We start from the raw sequence: 18,898 nt of genomic DNA on the forward strand, positions 1-18,898 counted from the left end.
AATTTGATCTAACCAAGATGGCTTGGTTTAGATTCCTTTTGCTGGGTAAATTTCGGATCTGGTTGCATCGGCATGTCTGGAGAAGGATAAATTCAAAATGGCTCGAGGATATAGATCACCAGTACCAGGTTAGAACATGGTTGTTTTATTGGTTTGGGTGCAGCTCATGCACGAGAGTTCTCAAACAGTGTTGTAATCTAATTAATCTATATATGTATGTTAATCCATGCTGTTTCCCAATTGCTGCTGCTGCATGCAATTTAGTCCTCTTCATCATCGGACAGCTTGCAAGTCTTAGAAGAGGATGTGTGGAATATGACTATATGAGTAGGAATGAAAGTGAATAGGATAATAGCTATCCAGATTCATTTTCGTATCCGAATTTATTAGATATGGTAGAAATTGGAGCATCCGATAATATTCATATTCATATCCATTAAAAAAAAAAATAGATATAGATAGTTATTTATCTAATACATATCTAATATCTGATTCTATTTGTAATCTTATTTAATTTTATATAATATTTATAATTTTTTTAAAAAATAAATAATCATATTAAAGGGCTATTAACTTGATTGGCTATCTACATAGTAATATCTTTAGTTTTGTGGTCATAAAATTTAATCATTCGATTATATATTTTAATTATATCTATATTTTAATATTTAATTTATATCATATTATTTAAAATAAATATAATTAAAATTTTTATATTCGATTAATATCTATATTTATATTCGTTAAATAAAATGAATATCAATATAGATATATTAGTTTCCGGCCCGTATCCAATTCTTTGTCAGCTCTGAATATTAGATTGTGTTTGGTCACCATCTTGCTATCTTTTAGCTTTAGTGGATTATCCAAGGAACACGGAGGGACTCTGAAGAAACCATTGTTCCTATCACTCATCAGCAATGACAACAGCAAACTGATCAACTCAATTGTAATCCTTCCAATAGCCGCCTTGGCCAAGTTGTTCTCCCCAACCTTAAAACGATGGTCATCTACAAGAGAAACGGAACCATTTCTGTGTTCTGTCTAATATAACTAGCTTTACCCCTCTAAAACCCATTTCAACTAGCACAAGTGCAAAAACAAATTTCTCTGATTTATGTTATTATTTATTTTTGGGAATTTTGATACTGACTATTTTACTGAGATGGTTTGATGACAATAAAAATGGTACAATTCATGTTTTTCTTAAAAGACAATGGTGCACTAGATATATAATAATGCTTTATTTCCATTGCTAATATGGTTCTGACCATAGTGACAAGTTTGGCTTTTTCTGAGCAATTCAACAAGGGCAAAGATGGGAATTTGCAAGGGAAAAATTATAAAGAATTTGCAAAAAAATTGTTTTAGTCGCAAGTTTGGCTTCTTCTGAGCAATTCAACAAACGGCGGAGATGGGAATTTGGAAGGGAAAAAATACAAAGAATTTGTTAAAAAAATTCCAAACAAACAAACTTAGGTAATCAAAACTTTTGCTTGACTTTTGAAAATTTTAAAGCATGGAAGAAACAATTATAAGCAATAGTGAAAACACCATTATTATAGCAGTCTTAGTATTTAATTTGCGACTCCTAATGATTCTTTGAGTTCTATATAATTTGTGAATAAATTCAAAACTTTGTGAATTTGTGGATAATTAACTTTGTAAATTGTTGCATAATTCTTAATTCAATTGCATTATAATAATTTAGAGTACACCCACCCTAGGGAAAAATCTAGAATTATTTGAGAATTTTGCATTAATTTGGGAAATATTTTTCCTATAATTAAAAAAAATAATATGATTGAAAAAGTTTCCTTTGACAATAAAAGAAAATTAAAGAATGCCGTTCAAAGAAAAGAAGGATCCAAATATTGGAAAAATGGGCCATCCAACACTCAAACCAGAGGCCTCTGTTTTCAAGAGTGTAAGCCCTAAAACAATACCTCTTTCCCCAAAAAATAGAAAGAATAAATGTTGCTCAGCACAATAGGCTCAACCATGTGTCTTAATCACAAGGTTTTATTTACCATTAAAGGTATCAAGTGTGTTGAAGTCCATAAATAATATGCATACAAAACAACTACATTGCCTCGGACAAAAGCAGACCAAGCACAAATGTAGACCATGACGCCAATAAGAGTACAAGACAACGAACAACTTGTTGACCTGAAGACCGGCGCAAACACGCTCATTCAAAACCAAATAAATAAAGAGGGACCATGCAACAAGACTCTCTCTCTCTCTCTCTCTCACTCACAGCCAACAACCCATGGAAACAAAGAGATGGGACCAAGCAGCAAAGGCTTCATTGCTCCATTTCTTTCATTTGTCCATATATCACTGTCAACCTTTCATACACACTCCTACAAATTTACTTTGTGGTGCACTGACTTGAACATAGCATCATCCTCTAATAGGCTCTTGGTGATACAAGTGAAGGAACTTAAGGAGGTAGGTGAGAGTAGAAGATGGTGAGGAAGAGAAAAAGCCTTGTGGAGGTAAAGGAGGAGGGCACAAGAGTCGCCAAGACCAGCAGCTGGGATGAGGCTGTGATGGAAGCAGCTGCCTCTGGGGGTGGTCGCCGTCCCCGGAATCGCTTCGTTGGGGTACGACAGCGGCCATCGGGACGGTGGGTGGCGGAGATCAAGGATACAGTCCAGAAGATAAGGGTGTGGCTCGGTACATTCGACACGGCCGAGGATGCCGCTCGGGCCTACGATGAGGCTGCCTGCCTGCTTCGCGGCGCCAGCACTCGCACCAACTTCTGGCCATGTTCTCCGGCGTCGCACCGCTTGCCACCGGCCCTTCCATCCAAGATTTACAACCACCTCCTCATGAGGCTGAAAGCTAGTAATTCTCTGGCTGGTGACGGTGCTGCTGTTCCATTGCCTGAAAACCAGCAGCCACCCCAGCAGCAGCAGCAGCAGTGTGGTGATGAAGGACTAGATGACATTGATGACTTCCAATTCACCGACTTCTTGAATGATCCAAACGTATCAGATTCTATTCTTACAAATAATACTAGCTTTCATGATGATATATGGAAGAGTGTGCAATCCAATTGCACCAAGGAGGTAGAGCAAAGTGAGAGGGAATTGGACCAGAACATGGTGATGGTGGGTCAATTTGGTACTAAGGTAGTAGGTGAGGAGGAAGAAGTTATGGGAGATTTGGAAGCTATGGATTTCCAATTTGTGGATTCCTTGGAGGGGTCTTCTTGCCTCTACTCGCCATTTGAGGTTGTGGAGGAGGTCACGGAGCAGATTGAACAGGAGGAGAGTGGCGCCGGAGACGAGAAGTGGATGTTTGCATCCCCCATGAAGAGGATGAAATATGAGAGGAGGATCTCTGCATCTCTCTATGCTATCAGTGGTATATCGGAGTGCTTGAATCTTAGGCTTGGAGAAGGGAGAGGAGTTCATGACTCCACCAGCCTTGGCATTGCATGTGAGGAAGATAAGGGAGATGAGGTAAAAAAGGTAGGAGATGGTCTTGAGGTAGAGGTGGAGAATTCACAACACCAAGCCAATTAGCATCTTCATCATCGGCTTCGAGTAACGATGGCTATAAACTGGATCACCTGAGCAATTCAGGATTAGAGGTCCAATGATGGATCTCTGGAGACTCAACTTAATTATAACCTCATATGTTGTCAAGCATGTCTTCAGTGGAGCTAATAGGGCTGCAGACTAGATGGCTTCCTATGTGGTGGATCAATTATACTGGCTTAGAACCGTGTAAAATTTTGTAATATTCTTGTAACTGATGCAAGTGCATGTACTTATTGAAGGGCTTTGTAAGGAGCCGACCCAACAAAAAAATAGTTCATCTGTATCAATTTTGCAAACCTCTTCAAGTATGGCTCAGTTTACTGTGCTTCAAGAATGCCAGTTATTTGTCATCAATATTCTCTGATTATAATTGAAAAAAACGTTAAGGATACTAAACTTACACTCTCATGTCGGAGCTTTTGGAGTGAATTAGAAAGGAAGATTCAGAAAGATATACTATTTTTCATGTCGTTCATATTTGTGATGGATTTTTGATTAAATCTTCCAATATTAGTACTTCACCAGTACTGGCACTTCATCTTTCACAAACTTCACCAAAGCATATGCTTCTGATGGCGTAAAATTCTCTATATGGTATTTGCCCAAAGAAAGCAAGGTCATTTCAGTATTAGAGCCTATACAAATAATTAGATTTTCATTTTTATTTTTATTTTTTTATTTTTGAAAAATATAGTTGGGATTCCACCATCATGATTGAGATATGAAGCTCTCTACTTTCTCTCTTGGCAGAGGAATGCCAACCAGCTGAGCTAAGGCTAGTTTACTTGGAGCAACGTTTTTTTGTATTTGACATATGGTAAAGGAAAATAGCTAGCAACTGTGAATTGGTTTGGAAGTCGCACATCTGTTTTGCATTTGTATTCAATAAATTCAATAGATTTATTTCCTCTTCCTAGTTGTAATACTTACTAGGCAAAGCAACTGCAGTCAAGAAAATTGTTGCTTGCTACACGTAACCCTCGAGCCATCTAGGTCTGGATGATTACTTTAGAATTGCATTTTTGTTTAAATTCTTTTGGAAGAAAACGAAAGGAAAACCTGTAATAACCCAGGTTTTTGAGCTCTTTGGCCAGCCTAAAGAGGCCTGGACCCTATTCAGTGCGTGCTTGGTGCGTGGGGGGTGGAGAAGAAGACTTCGACCAGGAGTCTTCTTCCCTCCTGACTCCAATGAAATCAAGCATCCGAAGGTGTCCCAAATTCGGACTAGAAACCCTAGGATCACTGCTAATTACCAACTTTTTGCTGAGTTTTTCTTTCGCTTCCTCTGGAAAAAGATCGTTGGATTACTATTTTGGCCTCGCTAGGCTTAGATAAAGAACCTAGGTTGTGTTTGGTGCATCGTCAAGCAATTTTGAAAGATAATCTGGATTGCCTTTAAGATAGATTGCAATTATTAAATTGTCAATAATGTTGATTACTGTATTTGGTATATGCAAATAATATTGCAATATAATTACTGAAAATCTTGATTGACATATTTGGTATAACAATCAGATTATTAGTAATGTAAAATAAAATTTTCAAAATATCTCTAAGTTAAATCTATTAAAAATCTATATACTATGACTTGTACTCAACATCATTCTAGTGTTATAGCTATCGGACAACAACGTGCCTCTTTGTCGACCGTTGGCCACCACCATTGTTGTCCTCACCACGGACCACCGCTGCCACCATCACTATAGACTGGTGCCCCCGTAGCTCCCGCTGCTGATCGTTGGGGGCATTGTGAAAATCACAGAGCACCAACACCAGTGCTCTGTGATTTGTGGGAGTATCGGTGGCTTGGAGCTCTTGCACTCGTCGCTCGCCGCCCGCCACCCGCACGGCTAATCAAATCACACCTCATGTATAAAATTTTTAATTTTTTAAAATAAGAGAATAAAAATATATTATATATTATAATATTTTCATCACTATCTCTCCCCATTGTTCCCCTTATACAATTCTTAATCCAAAGCATCGCGCCACATCCAGACCTCTCCGACTTCAACCAAAGCTCGAGCATGGTGGCTGGTGACCTCACCCGACGGTCATTGTTCACCCTCCTCGTCGTTCCTAATGCCTACCTCCTTCACTCTGGCAACCTTGGCCACTCCACTGCCGACATTGTCGACGTCCTCCGCTACCAGTCCTCCTCGAGTACCTTTTCTAGATGAAACTCTATCGCATCCCCACCGTCGGCAAGCTCATTACCACCCGCTATAAAACCACCAGCCATGCCTTCAACAATCTAGGGGCCGTAGACAATCAACAGCACCACCCACGGCTCCACGGATTTCACTGACGAAGGAGCTCATCGTGGGTCACCGGGTGATGCTCTTGTCCGCCACCCAAGAGAGCTGCCAAGGCATCTCTGAGCTCGCACCCAACGCCGCCTCATCCAGCTCCATCGCCCAATGGCTCACGGAGACAACCCATCCCCTAAACAATTACCACCTACGGTGACAAAGAAAAAAGAAAAATACAACTTACAGGTTGAAGAGCGGTCACCAGCGACGAGTTGAATGGTGGCAACTTGACCGGAGGTGATGTGAGAGGTGGAGATTTGGATGGCTAGGGTTTGTGACGCAAGGGGTTGAGGAGAGAAGGGGGCGACATCATGCGAAGGAAAAGAAGGTTTGGATTTTGTTTGATTTTTTTTTATGAGAGTAATTTTATCCAAAAATTTTATCATAAGAATATCAAAGATGTTGTAATTTGGATAGCTACCCCTCCCTTTGGCAATCCAGATTACCTCATAGGAGGCATAGGAGGCAATCTAGATTACCAAGATAATCTGAATTACCATCCAAAAAATATACCAAACGTAATAATCTAGATTACTACATTAAATTGCCAGCAATCTGGATAGATTATCAGCTACCAAATGCAACCCTAAGGTCATCTTCTCCTATCTTTTACCACTCTGATGGTCAAGATTGATAGCCAAATTGTTGCTAGATTTCATCGCAATAAACATCCCCTATTTTGATTTTCTTCTACCCTATTTTGCTATTTTCTATGTATTGCTGACCACTGTCAGCCAAGGCTTGTTGCTTAAACTCACCACTGAAGTTCGAGTCGAGACAAAAAATACCATCACTATTGACCATCTCGAAGTCTCCTTCATCGAATCAAAGCTAGGCTGCCTCCCTTAGTTTTTAGCTTTCTTCTTTTCCTTTCCATCCGGCCAACCACAGTCACCATCAACAGTAACCACTGTTGCTGCTGGTCACCACTATCACAGCCTTACCAGAAGCCCAACCTCAGGCCTACACCCATCACTAGATTCACTACCACCATTGCCCTTCTCCACCCCATGTCAAGCATCTAAGGACTCTCCATGTTCTCTCTCTCTCCCCCCCCCCTCTCTTCCCATCCTCCATGGCTTGGACTCAAAGAAAGAAATCCTAGATTTCCTTCCCCATGGACCCAAGTTGACCCAGTTGCGGATCCTAAACTAGACTGGTGACCATGCACTATATCAACATTTACCTCGACCTTTGCCAAGCATCACTGAATCTCACTATTGAGAACTTAAATTCTCCTATTGAGAGCACTATTGGGCCATCTTTGCTTCGATTAGACCCTATTTTGTAATCTCTTCATATCTGACCAAATCATGCTGCCAGATATCGCTACCTTTTCTTTTTTATTTTAGATCATAAATCAAGGTAAAATTCTAACACTTTATTTATTTTTTTTATTTTGAAATTAGGGTAGGATGGAAAAAAATAGAATTAAGAGTATTTTAAATGTTAGAGTTTTAGAGTTTAAAAATTATCAAATAATTAATACTATTGATGGTTGATCGAGGACATATTGGTTAATTGATGTTGAATTAATTGGACTTGTTAGGAATGCATGTGCACTGATGAATATTGTATTTGAGTTTGACATTGGTAGAGGCAAGAATCCTTATATATGATCATCATTATATATATTATTTATAGATTCGTATTATTAGATTTGTATCCTTGGTTTTGTATTATTGGATTCATATTGATGGATTTAGCTTTGCATGAGATAATATCGTTCTTATATAATTTTTCAATATAAGTACATTATATTTTGACTATATTAGTGTATAAGTGATCGATAATACAATTATATAGCTACGATATATTTATCTTGAACATATTGTTAAATTAAAATTGATTTAATAAAATTAATATATAATAATTTAATAAATAAAAGTTTGGACTAATCTCGTAATATGATGAAACAAGCTTATATGTGAGATAGTCTCAACAAACTTCGTAAGGGATAGCCTCTATGGGCTTGCACATGAGATAACCTCCATAGGCTAATGTTGAGACAGCCTCCATGGACTTATGTGTGCGATAATCTCTATGAGCTTATATATAGAGTAGCCTCCATGGGCTTACACATGGAATATCCTTCATAAGCTTATGCCTCAGATAGCCTCCACAAACTTATACATGTATTAGTCCAAAGTTGAAAAGTAAAAGCTTATCAAATTTAGAATTATGATGACAGTTGACAAAATACATGAACCAATATTGAATAAAAGGTTTCACTTGGCATATTATGATATATCTCTTTTGATAAAATGGATGTTTGATACATATTTATATGGATGTTTGAGTTATTTTAGATATTTGATGTGAGCTTTTATGTATTATATTTTCACTCAAATATTATTTTATTATTATTTTTAAATTATATAATTATATTGGTGTAGACGTATGAAGATTTTTATTGGTCTATAAAGCTCACACCTCTTCATTCCTTTCTTTTTTTAGAGTTACAGGATGCATGTACTTGACTATGGCTGAATCATGGTTAAAAGAATTAAATAAATAGAGTATTATCAATACCAGTCGAATGATTTAGTTTTGTAAATTAAATAAGTTTTGTTATTTGTTAATATAAAATATTTTGTTATAAATTAAGAATTTTGGTGTTTATGAAAACTTGGGGCTATAACAGATTTTAAAATTTTACATATTTTTTAGGGCCTTGCCCTAGGGATTGTGTGGCTATGTTGTATGGTTGATCCAGATGTTAGATTTAGAGCATAACAGCAAGCCATCAATTCCTAACTCTATAAAATGGCACTGAACTTGTAGGTTTGATTATTCATCCAGTTATCTTTGCATGCTCTGCAATATAAATATTGTTTATGAGTTGTGTCTACTTTTTTTTTTTCTGGAAAGATGTCTACTTAATTGTTACTCCTAAGAATATGACATGAACATCAGTATCGCTAACTTTGTTTCCATGTGGCTAATTGTCATCCCAGAATTTGTTTCTTTGCAACCAGAAAGTATATCTTGTGGTTAATGCATTATCTACACTCTGCCTCATAAAAATGTTAAAAGTTCTATTGTGATTGTAAGAACTATAATTTCAAGACTGAAATTAGGATGGTATGCATCGATAAAGTATTTTCTGATTGTAACTTAATGTTATTAGAGTATATTGCTATTAAACCATGGTTATGATATCTTTAATCATGCATGTAGACTATTATCAACAAGCGAAGTCAGCTACAAAGCCTACTCCATCTGAGACTGTTTTATCATCAAAGTTAGAAAGTATTTTATGATGAACAATTTACTTGACATGGACCATTTGTGAATTGGCATTGAACTTAGGGATTCGAGTTGTATCTTTCACGCAAAAGAATGATTCTCCATCTTTTACGATATCAACTGTTGGATTGCACAATGGCCAATTCAAAATCTATGCAGAAATAGGAAGAAAATATTGGAGTTTTTTAAAATTTGTGTAAAATGTGATCCAATGATTAGCATAATGAAAGGAGATCAATCATTCCTTTGCATGAAAGATGCAACCTAAATCCTAACCTGGAGCCCAAGCAACATTAATGGAATGGAAAGACTACCTTATAATTCAAGTATTTTAAGCTAATCTATTAAAGAAGCAACCGTTGAAGATTCCCTTGGAAAAAGTTGGAGATAAAGAGGAAAAAATAATGTTGTATATAACCACTTTCACTTTTAAAACATGAAGTCCACGTCAAAGGGCACATTGAAACACAATCCTTATGATGATTTTGCATAAAATAAGAGCTAAGGATAGGGATAGGAGAAAAAAATTAGGATTGTGGGATTGTTGGAGTGGTCTCACAAAGGTGGAGAACACCAATTTGCATTTCTCACGTTGTCTTATTCGTCTAGGTCACCTATTAGTAGCCACTCCCCATAATTTTATGGAACTCCTTACCTTGTAAACTACGACCACTATAGTGAATATGTTAACAAGCGACATGCTTATATTTAAGAGATTTTCCATTGATAAAACTGACTATAGAAGATTGATATGTACAAAAGAAACCCAATCAAATTCCTCGTCATTTCTCAAAATAGTGCTACTTCATTAGAATTGATTTATAATTTTTGGCAAAAGGATCATTTTTTTTTAATAATCAAGAAAAGATCAATTATTTCAAGCCTAAGTTCATGATTTCAGTAGTATTGGTATTTGCATATTGTTCCTTTATTGATTGATTTCATTTGTTCATATGTTATATCGATGAATATTCCAATTCGTTATATATGAATGATGAGATTTCATTGATACATAGTCAATTTCAGTAGACTCATTGAACGTTCTCATTGGCATGCATCCATCAAGAATTGAATCTATGAATTTGCTAATTATGAGTCATGCTTACCTCAAACTTAGAATTAAATCTCATGTATTGATTTGGATTGGGAAACTTGACATTTAGCTTGTTGATAAACAAGGAAATGCAGCAATGTAAAGAATTTGCTACTATCAAAGTGTATATCATACAGATGCAGAAGCAAACATAATCTAGCCTCAGCTTATTTGTAAATATGCATCTCTCATTTTTCTCATAAGTGTACTTTTTTTGGATCGCTAGCCAAGTTGATAATACTAGGGACTCCCGTAATTTACTCACCATTATAAACTAAAAGCTATCTTATTCCCAGTTTGTTTGGATCTCAAGAGCTTTATTAGATTAACATGAGATTAAATTATATAAACTGTTAAGACCCATATGATTTCATAATGTCAAAACAAAGGGAAAAGAAGATCATTGTATGTTAATCTCGCATCGAGATGCAAGGTTTGCTTGGTGCATTTATGCACACCACATACATAAGCTTTCTATAGAAAACTTAAAGCAGTCCTCACATGGACAAAACATGAATCATGAGTAGCTAGTGTACAATTTTAGGGCACAATTTTGCTTAGTGCAGCAACTTATCCCCTGGTTTTATACCTTGGTGATAAAGTTCCTTTCTCACACCTTCAGGAATTGCCAAAGACTCCAATCATTAGTAATGTAATAATCTAGATTTTTAAAACCTTCCAGCATGAGTTTTAAAGCAAAAAAAAAAATAGAAACCTCGTGTGACTGGCACGTGAGGTAGGGAGGCAGACTCTCGATGGAGTTGCTTGCTTCTTCGTGTTCCACCCGAAGTAGGAATTCTAGGGCTCATCGAATTTCAGTGATCGAAAATCCTAGGAATTGATCTATATAAGGCCTCCAAATCCCTCCCCTAAGCATCACTTTCCACCCCTTGATCAATCACTGGTGAAATCTATGGGATTTTCTTAGATTTCCATCAAGTATTTCTGGAAGCCACTATCATTTTCGTCAGGAAAAAGAACCAAAGACCTCGTCGGAGATAAGGTATGGATCTAAACCTCTTTCCCCTTCCTCATCCTATCTTCTTTGAGGTCCTCACCGATTGGATGGCCATCGGATTCCATGAATAAGACTTCTCCTATTTTTGTTTTCATCTTTCCTTTCATCAGAGTAGCCACCACCGCCAGCCATATTTGAATACCAAAGGACGGATCGTCGGTGATTCTGCCACCGCAAGGCATCAAGGGTCGTCGTCATGGGAAGTGGCTGGCCTTAAACATCCTTTCCTCTATTTCAATGAAGAAGAAGAGAAGAAAATCAGAGAAAGAAAAAGAAAAAAAAGGAAAAAAAAGAAAAAAAAAGAAAAGAAAGAAGAAAAACCAGAAAAAAAAGTTTCTCTATCTTCTCTCTCCTCTCTCTATTCTCTCTCCACTCTCTCTCTATCAGTTTCTCTTCCTCTTTTCTCTCTCTAGAATTTTCTCTATCTAGACTTCTCCTCTCTCTTTATGATTTTCTCTCTCTAGGGTCTTTTGGATCAGTGGAGGGTCCAGATGCTTAGATAAATCCAGATTTTGATTGATTCTAGGAGAAGTCTTGAACTTATGATATTTAGAAATATTTTCATAATTTTTTTATCTTTAATCGTGCATGATTTTTAGGTTTGTCCGTGATTATGTAAAGATACAACTGATTATATAAGAAGATGTCAAGGAGAACATCTTGATTTGAAGTTCGTAAATTGAGAAGTTGATCGATTATTATATTTCAGTCAATCACGGATAGAGATAAGAATTTCTGGACATTGTTCGTCTATTTATATAAAACCTATTTTGTTCATCTATAGTTTCGATCCATGAATTTTGATAGTGATATGTTATATACTTAGTTGTTAAGTATATATTTATGATTTGTGCGATGTTATGTATTACATATCACTGATACTGAGTTAGATGGATTTTGGTAATCATTTGTATCGAGTTTTGCAAAAAAATATGATTTTGAATTACAATACCTAACAAGCTTAAAACTAAGTTGTATGACTATACGTGGGGTTGTGGTGCTTTGGGCTAGCCACATTATTGATGCCATGCCATGGGTTGGTAATGTGGTTTCATAGTCCATAAAACTAGCTACGGATGATGCCTTGCCAGGGGCTGAAAACATGGCTATGGTAGTTCAAAATTGAGCACCATGGTCCCCCAGACTAGCCACTGTTGATGCCTTACCGTGGGCTATAAACATGATTGTGGTAGTTAGGATTTGAGTGCTTATGATCCTCTGAGCTAGCCACAGTATTGATACCCCCCACAAACTGTAAACATGATTGTGGTAGTCCAAGGGGCTAGCCACAATATTGGTATCCTGCCATGGGCTGGAATTATAGCTGTGGTAATCCAGAGCTGAGCACCATGGCATGATCGGATCCAATGGATGTTGGTTTGAAATAATTGTAAGATGTGACTCATTATATAAAAAGATATTTGCTAAAGTGTATGTTTTATAAATCATGGCATCTTTTGGCATGAGATTGATAGAGCAATAATCATTATTATTTTTTTATTTAATATTATTATATTCGTATTGGTGTATGAAAATTTTTATTGGACTATAAAGCTTACACCCCTCCATTTCTCTTTTTCTTTTCAGAATTATAGGATGCTCATGATTGGCTATGATTTGGATTCGCGGTGAGCGTAATGAATAGATAGAGCATCAATTGATATTTGATCGATGATTGAAGGAATTGAATTTGTAATATGCAAGTTTTATCAATTTTATAAAAATTAGATCATTATGGATGTTAAGGCTGCATCAAATTTTAAGGTCTTGCATATTCTTGAGGGCTTGTCCTAAAGAATGTGCGGCCATCACGTGCCAATCCGGATGTCGGATTCGAGACGTGACAGAATGGTATCAAAGCTTAGGTTTAAGGCTGCTAGGGATTGTGATATAAGTGATATTAAAATTTTGGATTATGATCAATAGTGTGATAGAATGATAGCAGAGCTTAACGTTATGATCTCAAGGGATTGTAAGTTAAAGAGTATTTAAGCATAAGATTTTCATCACTAAGGATGTGACAGAATGGTATCAGAAACTTAAGGTTATGATTAATATGGAATGTGATAGAAATGATTCATAGAGTTTGAATTTTAATGGATAATTTATATCTCAATTATAAGTTAAGAGATTGAAAAATTTATGATCTTATTGTTTTGGAAGTTATATAGCAAACCCGAGATATCCGATGGATTAAGTCAGAGAGCGTAGCAAAAATATGATGGTACAAGTCATTTAGATTTGATTGAAAATATTGGTTTTAATTTAGAAGATGTTGTGACAGAGGATTAAAATTTATTTTTGAGTGAAGAAGCTAGCTAGGAGCTTCAGGATAAGATAAGAATTTTATATCCTTCATATTATCGATTTTACAATATATTAATTTCAAGAATAAAATTATTTTACGAAGGAGAGAATGTAATAATTTAGATTTTTAAAACCTCCCAGCATGAGTTTTAAAGCAAAAAAAAATAGAAACCTCACATGACTAGCACGTGAGGTAGGGATGCAGACTCCTGATGGAGCCTGCTTCCTTCTTCATTTTTCACCTAAAGTAGAAATCCTAGGGCTCATCGGATTCCAACAAAAACCCTAGGAATTGATCTATATAAGATCTCCAAATCCCTCCCCTAAGCATCACCTTCCACCCCTTGATCAATCACTGGCAAAATCTATGGGATTCTATTGGATTTTCGTCAAGTATTTTCAAGAGCCCCATCATTTTCGTTGGAAAAGAGGACCAAAGACTTCATCGAAGACAAGGTATGCCTCTAAATCTCTTTCCCCTTCTTCTTCCTAGCTTCTTTGAGGTCCTCGCCGGTTGGATGGCCACTGGATTTTAAAAACAAAGCTTCCCCTGTTTTTGCTTTCATCTTTCCTTTCATCGGAGTAGCCACCGTCACCAACCATATTCGAATGCCAAAGGCCAGATCGCCAGCGATTCTACCACCACAAGGGGCCACCACTCATTAGGGGTCACTGCAATGGGAAGTGGCCAGCCTCAAACATCTTTTCCTCTATTTCAATGAAGAAGAGAAGAAAATCAGAAAAAAAAAAGAAAAAGAAAAGAATAGAAAGAAGAAAAATCAGAAAAAGAAAAAAGAGAGAGAGAGAGAGTTTCTCTATCTTTCCTCTTTCTTCTCTTTATTCTCTCTCCACTTTCTCTCTCTATCTATTTCTCTTTCTATTTTCTCTCTCTAATTTCTCTCTCTAGCCTTCTCCTCCTCTTCATGATTTTTTCTCTCTAGTGGTCTTTTGGACCAGTGGAGGGTCTACATACTTAGATAAATTCAAATCTTGATTGATTTTCGGAGAGGTTTTGAACTTGTGATATTTAGGGATATTTTCATTATTTTTCTAGCCTTAATCACATATGATTTTTAGGTTTGTCCATGATTATATAAAGATGCAACTGATTGTACAAAAAGATGTCAAGGAGAACATCTTGATTCTGAGTTCGTAAATCGAGAAATTCATTGATTATTATGTTTGAGTCAATCATAGATAGAGGTAAGAATTTTTGAACATTATTTGCCTATTTATATAAAAACTATTTTGTGCATCTGTGGTTTTGATCCATGAATTTTGACAGTGACATGTTATATACTTAATTGTTAAGTATATATTTATAACTTATGCGATGTTATGTATTACATATCATTGATATTGAGTTAGGTGGATTTTGGTAATCATATGCATCGAGTTTTATAAAAAATATGATATTGAATCACAATACCTAATAAGCTTGAAACTGAGTTGTATGATCGTATGGAGGATTGTGGTGCTTTGGGCTAGCTATGTTGTTGCCATAGGTTAAAAATATGATTGTGATAGTCCACAGGATTAGCCACAGGTGATGCCTTGCCATAGATTAGAAACAAAGCTGTGATAATTCAGAGTTGAGCACCTGCAGTCCCCCAGACTAGTCATTGTTAATACCTTGTTATGGGCTGTAAACATCATTGTGGTAGTTAGGGTTTGAACGTTTATGGTCCTCTAGGCTAGCCATAGTATTGGTGTCCCGCTACAAGCTGTAAATGTGATTGTGGTGGTCCACAGGGCTAACCATGGTATTGGTGCCCTACTATAGGCTGGAATTGTGGCTGTAGTAGTCTAAAGCCAATTAAGCATCTTGGCATGATTGGATCCAATGCATGTTGATTTAAAATAATTGTATGATGTGACTCATTGTATAAAACGATATTTGCTAAAGTGTATGTTTTATGAATCGTAATATCTTTTGACATTAGGTTGATAAGTAATAATCATTATTATTTTATTATTATTATTATTATATTATTGTTGGTATATGAGAATTTTTACTGAGTTGTAAAATCACACCTTTCTATTTCTCTTTTTTTTCTTAGAGTTACAGGATACTCATAATTGGCAATGATTTGGATTCACGGTGAGCATAATGGATAAATAGAGCTCAATTCATATTTGATTGATGATTGAAAGAATTGAATTTGTAATCATACAAATTTTATCAATTATTATAAAAAATAAATCATTATGGATGTTAAGACTGTATCGGATTCTTATATATTTTTTAAAATTTGCTTTGAAAAATGTGTGGCTATCAAATATCTGATTCAGGTATCGGATTCGGAGTGTGACAAGTAAGTTTTGCACTAATAGGACATGAAGTTCCCTGAATGCTCAATGGCGCCAGCTGTTTTGAAAGCTCTAACTTGGCCAAACCCAGTAAACTCAACAGAGGCAGACCCTTTGGGTTTCGGGATCTTTTCCTCCCTCCCCCCGTATGAAAGCGGCTAAATCCATATTATTTATATAGTATAAGCTTGCAAAAGACAAACATACATAGTACTAAGCAAAACGATGGCCACACAGTATAAAAAAACAACGAAAATACCAAGGTAATACATATACTATCAACCATGGGGAGAAAAACAAAGTTCTACCAAGCCATCTAAGCACAAGTATTGTAGTCCAGATGACCTAGATGACTTGGTGGTTGGGGCCATATAGAGTAGGAGAGCTACCGAAAATGCCCTAGAGGGCAAAATTCTTGACCCTTATGAGATCGAGGAGTTACATATCAGAAGGTTAACTTGAAATTAACATGGGTGCTAGATCAGGTTGCAGAATAAAAAGTATCATTGAAATGGATCAACTTACAGTCCCATAAATTATATGAAAGAGTTCGGATGGGAGAGATTATACCCTATATCAAATGCACCATATCAGCGGTGGTGCCGATTAGATTTCTCATTTCTATAGGTCTTATTCATCATGGGGCTCACTCGGTTTGTCGTCCACTCACCTCATCTCGGATTATTTTTATGGTGCACAACTGATGTGGTGCACCTAACGTAGGCATAATTTCTCCATTAAAGAGAGAGCCATGTGGGGCAGATTGCAAGTAAAATGCAATATTTATGTGACACAACTGGCACACTAAAATTCACTGCATATCATCTGAAACGTGGGCCTGTCTAAGTGTGGGATGCTTCCACCCATCAGTCCCAATCAATGCCACCATTGTATGCATAAAATGAGGCAAAGAAGTGATGGAAGTTGGGTCAAGATGCATGAAGTGTAAATAAAAAATGGCTTGGAGGCAATGATGACAAGGTTGGTGCTCCCCTCATCCTTTCATGCTTTCATGACGCTTTTTCTTTCACTCAGGCTTGTTAGTCATTCCTCTAAAGCAAAATGAGATGCACAAGTATGTGCATCCACAGGTCAGATGGTGGACTCAAGTTGAAGTAGAGCCATCCACTTGGAAGTGTAGCTAAATCCTCATTGAAAAATTGTAAACCTAACCCCTGCCAAAAGAGGCTGCTTGTAACTTGCAAAAGAGAGTATGATAATATCTCAAGTTTATAATATTTTTATTCAAACCCAAGAAAAAGCCAAGAAGCTTTTCACATTCATTGCCTGCCATGCTACAGGATGAAGGGGAAGTGTTATAGAAGGCAGCCTAATTTGCACTGTGGAAAATAGAGATTGCTCTGGGTTCTCATATTCACCCCATAAACTAGCTAGAAACATATTAAAAGAATATTTTCATGTCATGCAAGAATTTGTCAACTACTAAGCACATCACTTGTAGAAACAACTACTAGAAATTTTATTAGGATACGTTCGAATTGTTTTCACCAACATGCCTAAAATCACTTCTCTTGGAGAAAAATCTTTCAAACAAAATTTTAAATCCGTTTGCCTTTCTTTTATATGAATTTGTTTTTTATTATCAAAAGTTTAAAAATATGTTTCTTGATCCTCTCTTTTTAGACAACCAAAGAGAGTCAAATGAGTACATTTGAAATGAGGATGTTAATTACTTAAATACCGTTATGATACATATAAACTGTAAAAGCCAACTATAAAATTCTATGACTTGAATTGTAAATTCCAAAATGTAAACCACTGGATGTTATCTAAAAAGCTGAAATATCCATATTGCTTTCAAGACTCCTAGTCTATACATCATGTCATCTCAAAATATTTCATTTTTTCTAGAACTATATATTTCAAAAGATATAACAAATAACCGAAAAGTTTCCAAGATATAGAACCTTCTATATATAATTATTTTAAAATCTCTATATTATATTCACAATGATTTTAAATTTGCAAATTAAATTATTGGATTTTGTAGCGGACCTAAAGCCCCCTATTTATATCCATTATATATTATATCCATACCTAATTTAAAAACATGATAAAATCAAAAATAATTGATGATGAATGTGAAAAACGATGGCTTTATATTTGCTAAATATCTTTTTAAATGAGGAAAGTACTAAAGTCGTAATGATTAAGAATGATTTATTAGTAGAATAAAATATGAGAAAATTGCAAAGAAAGAAATTATATCTTATATGATGTGCACCATGTGATCATGCATATCGATAACTATAATCACTTATTTTTGTAGCAGTGCATCGAGATGGATGCTTGATAAATAGGATCCACATGAATGAGTGACAACGATTGGCGTGATTTGCACAACCATGTGGAGCATGCAATATGAGGTATAATTCTCCTTAAGAGGATGTAAATCTATATATGGGTCCAAGTTTCAAGAACAAAGAAGGATTTTTTAATAACTTTGTGATCAAAGGCCTAAGAAAGAGGAAAAGGCTAACAATAACAAATATTAAAGTGGTATAGAAGGATTGTAGAACATCCATTGGATGACAAACAACTTTTGGCACCAAAAAACAGACAAAACCATAGATATTCCAGGCTTCATGCCTATGATTATGCTCCATATCTCATAGACAAGCTTTCAAATTAAACCATTTCAAACATATGGCTGCATTTACTTTTATCAGTGGACAATGCTAAAGAAGGTTGGTGCGCAACAACTTTTGGGAGCAGGTTGGAGAAAAATAGAGGAAAAGGCAAATTCATGGAGTCATCTGACTATATGCCCTTAACCCCACAGTCTCTTGTTCCTCTCCATGTTTGACTTCAAACAGCCAGATTGTGCCAAGATACCTTTTTATCATATGAGAGGGGCCACCTGCTATTTGTGTGTATTAAATGAATGCCTTTCAAATGGAATAAAGAGCTGCCCTTTGATCAATGCAGTGCTTGCAAACTTTTTAAGGAAATCCCAACACACCCTTCTCCCTTGCCCTGGTATTTACTGCTGTCATAAACCATCCCCACTTTAAGAATTTAGAACTTCAGAACA

General features: G+C 36.1%; 1 protein-coding gene across 1 annotated transcript; it reads left to right on the forward strand.

Moving 5' to 3' along the window:
- Window positions 1-798: 798 nt before the first annotated feature.
- On the forward strand, window positions 799-3,809 carry LOC105056163 (ethylene-responsive transcription factor ERN1-like). Its single transcript, XM_010938267.2, has one exon. It carries the CDS (start codon window positions 2,472-2,474, stop codon window positions 3,534-3,536), a length of 1,065 nt encoding a protein of 354 aa, XP_010936569.2. The 5' UTR covers window positions 799-2,471; the 3' UTR covers window positions 3,537-3,809.
- Window positions 3,810-18,898: the final 15,089 nt, after the last annotated feature.

Source organism: Elaeis guineensis, chromosome 13 (assembly GCF_000442705.2).
Source record: "Elaeis guineensis isolate ETL-2024a chromosome 13, EG11, whole genome shotgun sequence".
Taxonomy (NCBI): Eukaryota; Viridiplantae; Streptophyta; class Magnoliopsida; order Arecales; family Arecaceae; genus Elaeis; species Elaeis guineensis.

Coding starts and splice junctions, on each gene's coding strand:
- LOC105056163 (XM_010938267.2), top strand. CDS start 2,472: ATGGTGAGGAAGAGAAAAAGCCTTGTGGAGGTAAAGGAGGAGGGCACA.